The 4395-nt window shown below is 63.1% G+C and overlaps 1 protein-coding gene across 1 annotated transcript; it reads left to right on the forward strand.

The window, feature by feature from the left end:
• Positions 1 to 516: 516 nt before the first annotated feature.
• Positions 517 to 4076, forward strand: LOC119274984 (brassinosteroid LRR receptor kinase BRL2-like). Its single transcript, XM_037555760.1, has one exon. It carries the CDS (start codon positions 521 to 523, stop codon positions 3950 to 3952), a length of 3432 nt encoding a protein of 1143 aa, XP_037411657.1. The 5' UTR covers positions 517 to 520; the 3' UTR covers positions 3953 to 4076.
• Positions 4077 to 4395: the final 319 nt, after the last annotated feature.

The following is a 4395-nucleotide window of genomic DNA, read 5'->3' on the forward strand; positions in this document are numbered from 1 at the left end:
ATATACTCTCGGTTCTAACATAGTTTACATTGAAGATGTTGTATTTTAGGGGAAATTTGAGTGCTAGCGTTGGATGACCGGTTGTAGGGACTGCTGCTGAGCTCGGTGCAATTTCCATTCATAAGATCAATGTGTTCCTGACTTCGTGTGCCATGATTCCCCTCCACTTACTCACGTGCATGCCTTCCTTTTCCCTCGTGCACACATGATTCCCCATGGTTGATCCAGAGGTAAAGCGAATCCTATCATCATCAACACAATATTAGCAAAAGCCTTAAGACACGCACACACACCGTGGGTTAACCGACCGATGATGTTTCTAATACTCCTACACACACAACAAAAGCCATCTTTATCGAGCTTTTTACCTCCAAAAGCCACAATGGCGCACGCTCTCTTTCCTTTCCTCAAACACCTTTCGTGCTACTAAGCACAGACCATCCAACGTGAGGGAGACCATGAGTCAATGACATTCCTCATCGGCGTCCCCGTGCCAGCCATGCCAGTGGCGATGGATCGCATGCTCCTCCTCGTCGTCTTCCTCCTCCTCTCGTCGACGTACACGACGACGACCGTGTCCGCGGGAACCGGCGACGACGCGGGGGCGCTCCTCCGCTTCAAGGCGTCCGTCCACAAGGACCCTAGGAGCGTGCTCTCGTCTTGGCAATGGCAGCAGCAAGGGTCGCCCGGCGGTGGTGGTAGTGGTAATGGCACGTGGTGCAGGTGGTACGGGGTGACGTGCGACGGCGAGGGGCGGGTGGAGGGGCTCAACCTCGCCGGTTGCGGCCTCTCCGGGCGCTCTTCGTTTGCAGCGCTGGCTTCCATTGACACGCTGCGCCACCTCAACCTCTCCGGCAACGCCCAGCTCCGCGCCGACGCCGCTGGGGACATTCCCATGCTCCCCCGTGCGCTGCTGACGCTCGACCTCTCCGACGGCGGCCTCGCCGGCAGCCTCCCCGCCGACATGCAGCTGGCGCACTACTACCCCAACCTCACCGACGTCCGCCTCGCGCGGAACAACCTCACCGGCGCTCTCCCTCTTAACCTACTGTCTCCGCCGAGCACGATTCAGGTGTTCGACGTCGCCGGGAACAACATGTCCGGGGACGTCTCCGGCGCGTCGTTCCCCGACACGCTGGTCCTGCTCGACCTCTCCGCCAACCGTTTCACCGGCACGATCCCGCCGTCCTTCTCCCGCTGCGCCGGCCTCAAGACGCTCAACGTATCCTACAACGCCCTCGCCGGCGCGATCCCGGAGTCGATCGGCGACGTCGCTGGCCTCGAGGTGCTCGACGTCTCGGGGAACCGCCTCACCGGCGCCATCCCACGCAGCCTGGCCGCGTGCTCGTCGCTGCAGATCCTCAGAGTCTCGAGCAACAACATCTCCGGCTCTATCCCGGAGTCCCTGTCGTCGTGCCGCGCGCTCCAGCTGCTCGACGCGGCCAACAACAACATCTCCGGCTCGATCCCGGCCGCGGTGCTCGGGAACCTCACGAAGTTGGAGATCCTGCTTCTCAGCAACAACTTCATCTCGGGATCGCTCCCGAGCACCATCTCTGCCTGCAACAGCCTCAGGGTCGCCGACCTCAGCAGCAACAAGATCGCCGGTGCGCTGCCCGCCGAGCTCTGCAGGGGCGGCGCGGCGCTGGAGGAGCTCCGGATGCCGGACAACCTCCTCACCGGCGCGATCCCTCCGGGTCTGGCCAACTGCTCGCGCCTTCGGGTGATCGACTTCAGCATCAACTACCTGCGCGGCCCGATCCCGCCGGAGCTCGGCATGCTCCGTGCCCTGGAGCAGCTCGTGACGTGGCTCAACCAGCTAGAAGGCCAGATCCCCGCGGAGCTCGGGCAATGCCGGAGCCTCCGCACGCTCATCCTCAACAACAACTTCATCGGCGGCGACATCCCCGTCGAGCTCTTTAACTGCACCGGCCTCGAGTGGATTTCGCTGACGAGCAACCGGATCAGCGGCACGATCAGGCCGGAGTTCGGCCGGCTGTCCCGGCTCGCCGTGCTACAGCTGGCGAACAATAGCCTCGTGGGCGACATCCCCAAGGAGCTCGGCAACTGCAGCAGCCTGATGTGGCTGGACCTCAATAGCAACAGGCTCACCGGCGTGATCCCGCACCGCCTCGGCCGGCAGCTCGGGGCGACGCCGCTGAGCGGCATCCTGTCCGGCAACACGCTGGCGTTCGTCCGCAACGCTGGGAACGCGTGCAAGGGCGTGGGTGGGCTGCTGGAGTTCGCGGGCATCCGGCCGGAGCGGCTGCTGCAGGTGCCCACCCTCAGGAGCTGCGACTTCACGCGGCTCTACTCCGGCGCGGCGGTGAGCGGGTGGACGCGGTACCAGACGCTGGAGTACCTGGACCTCTCGTACAACAGCCTCGTAGGCGCCATCCCGGAGGAGCTGGGCGACATGGTGCTGCTCCAGGTGCTCGACCTGGCGAGGAACAACCTCAGCGGCGAGATCCCGGCGTCGCTCGGCCGCCTCCACGACCTCGGCGTGTTCGACGTGTCGCACAACCGGCTGCAGGGCAGCATCCCGGACTCCTTCTCCAACCTCTCCTTCCTCGTGCAGATCGACGTCTCCGACAACGACCTCGCAGGCGAGATCCCGCAGCGCGGGCAGCTCAGCACGCTGCCGGCGAGCCAGTACGCCAACAACCCTGGCCTCTGCGGCATGCCGCTGGTGCCGTGCAGCGACCGGCTCCCCAGGGCGAGCATCGCGGCCTCCTCCGGCGCGGCAGCTGAAAGTAGTAGCAGTAGGTGGCCTCTGCCGAGGGCGGCGTGGGCGAACGCCGTGCTCCTGGCCGTGATGGTCACCGCCGGGCTGGCGTGCGCGGTGTCGATCTGGGCGGTGGCGGTGCGCGTGCGGCGGCGGGAGGTGCGGGAGGCGCGGATGCTGAGCAGCCTGCAGGACGGGACGCGGACGGCGACGACGTGGAAGCTGGGCAAGGCGGAGAAGGAGGCGCTGAGCATCAACGTGGCCACCTTCCAACGGCAGCTCCGGAAGATCACATTCACGCAGCTGATCGAGGCCACCAACGGCTTCTCGGCCGCCAGCCTGATCGGCTCCGGCGGGTTCGGCGAGGTGTTCAAGGCGACGCTCAAGGACGGCTCCACGGTCGCCATCAAGAAGCTGATCCCGCTGAGCCACCAGGGGGACCGCGAGTTCATGGCGGAGATGGAGACGCTGGGCAAGATCAAGCACCGGAACCTGGTGCCCCTGCTCGGCTACTGCAAGATCGGCGAGGAGCGGCTGCTGGTGTACGAGTACATGACCCACGGCAGCCTGGAGGACATGCTCCACCTCCCGGCCGACGGCGCGCCGGCGCTGACGTGGGAGAAGAGGAAGACGGTGGCGCGCGGGGCGGCCAAGGGGCTGTGCTTCCTGCACCACAACTGCATCCCGCACATCATCCACCGCGACATGAAGTCCAGCAACGTGCTCCTCGACGGCAGGATGGAGGCCCGCGTCGCCGACTTCGGCATGGCCAGGCTCATCAGCGCGCTCGACACGCACCTCAGCGTCAGCACCCTCGCCGGGACCCCCGGGTACGTGCCGCCGGAGTACTACCAGAGCTTCCGGTGCACCGCCAAGGGCGACGTCTACTCCCTCGGCGTGGTGCTGCTGGAGCTGCTCACCGGGCGGCGGCCCACCGACAAGGAGGACTTCGGCGACACCAACCTCGTCGGCTGGGTGAAGATGAAGGTCAGGGAGGGCGCCGGGAAGGAGGTCGTGGACCCGGAGCTCGTCGCGGCCGCGGCCGGCGACGAGGAGACGGAGATGATGAGGTTCCTGGAGATGGCGCTGCAGTGCGTGGACGACTTCCCGTCGAAGCGGCCCAATATGCTGCATGTGGTCGCCGTGCTCAGGGAGATCGACGCGCCGTCGTCGCAGCCTCCTTTGCCAACGGCAGGCGCGTGCAATGGTCATGGCCACGACGCATAGCAAGGAGGCCTCCATGGTTTTTAGTGTTGTAATTGCTGCTTATATGTGTTGCAATATGGTGTATACAATTGTTGTACGTAACATTTTGCCTTGAGTTGGACTAATAAAGTTGTTGTTGCGTATAGCAACATGTTTTGTCCCCTGAATTCTGAAGAAAAACCCAAACCTTTGCAAGACAATTTTCGATCTAGCTACACATTTGTGTGTCATTTTGATCCTTGTGATTGATAATGCGCTTAATTAAGTGACAAAGTAAGGCAGACGGATGACACGCCCAACTCCCGGGTAATAGGAAGCATCACCTACTGTGACTATCTTCCGGTTTTGCTACGAGCGGAAAAAAAACTTTGAGCCGATAACGAGTGGGAGACGGGGAGCAAGTTGGAGGCTTGACGATTTGGGTTGGGTTGGGGGGATCATCGCTGGCACTGAAGAACCGCGGG

Source organism: Triticum dicoccoides, chromosome 3B (genome assembly GCF_002162155.2).
Source record: "Triticum dicoccoides isolate Atlit2015 ecotype Zavitan chromosome 3B, WEW_v2.0, whole genome shotgun sequence".
Taxonomy (NCBI): domain Eukaryota; kingdom Viridiplantae; phylum Streptophyta; class Magnoliopsida; order Poales; family Poaceae; genus Triticum; species Triticum dicoccoides.

What these genes read in the sequence shown, in the direction of transcription:
- LOC119274984 (XM_037555760.1), top strand. Translation starts at nt 521, where the DNA reads ATGCTCCTCCTCGTCGTCTTCCTCCTCCTCTCGTCGACGTACACGACG.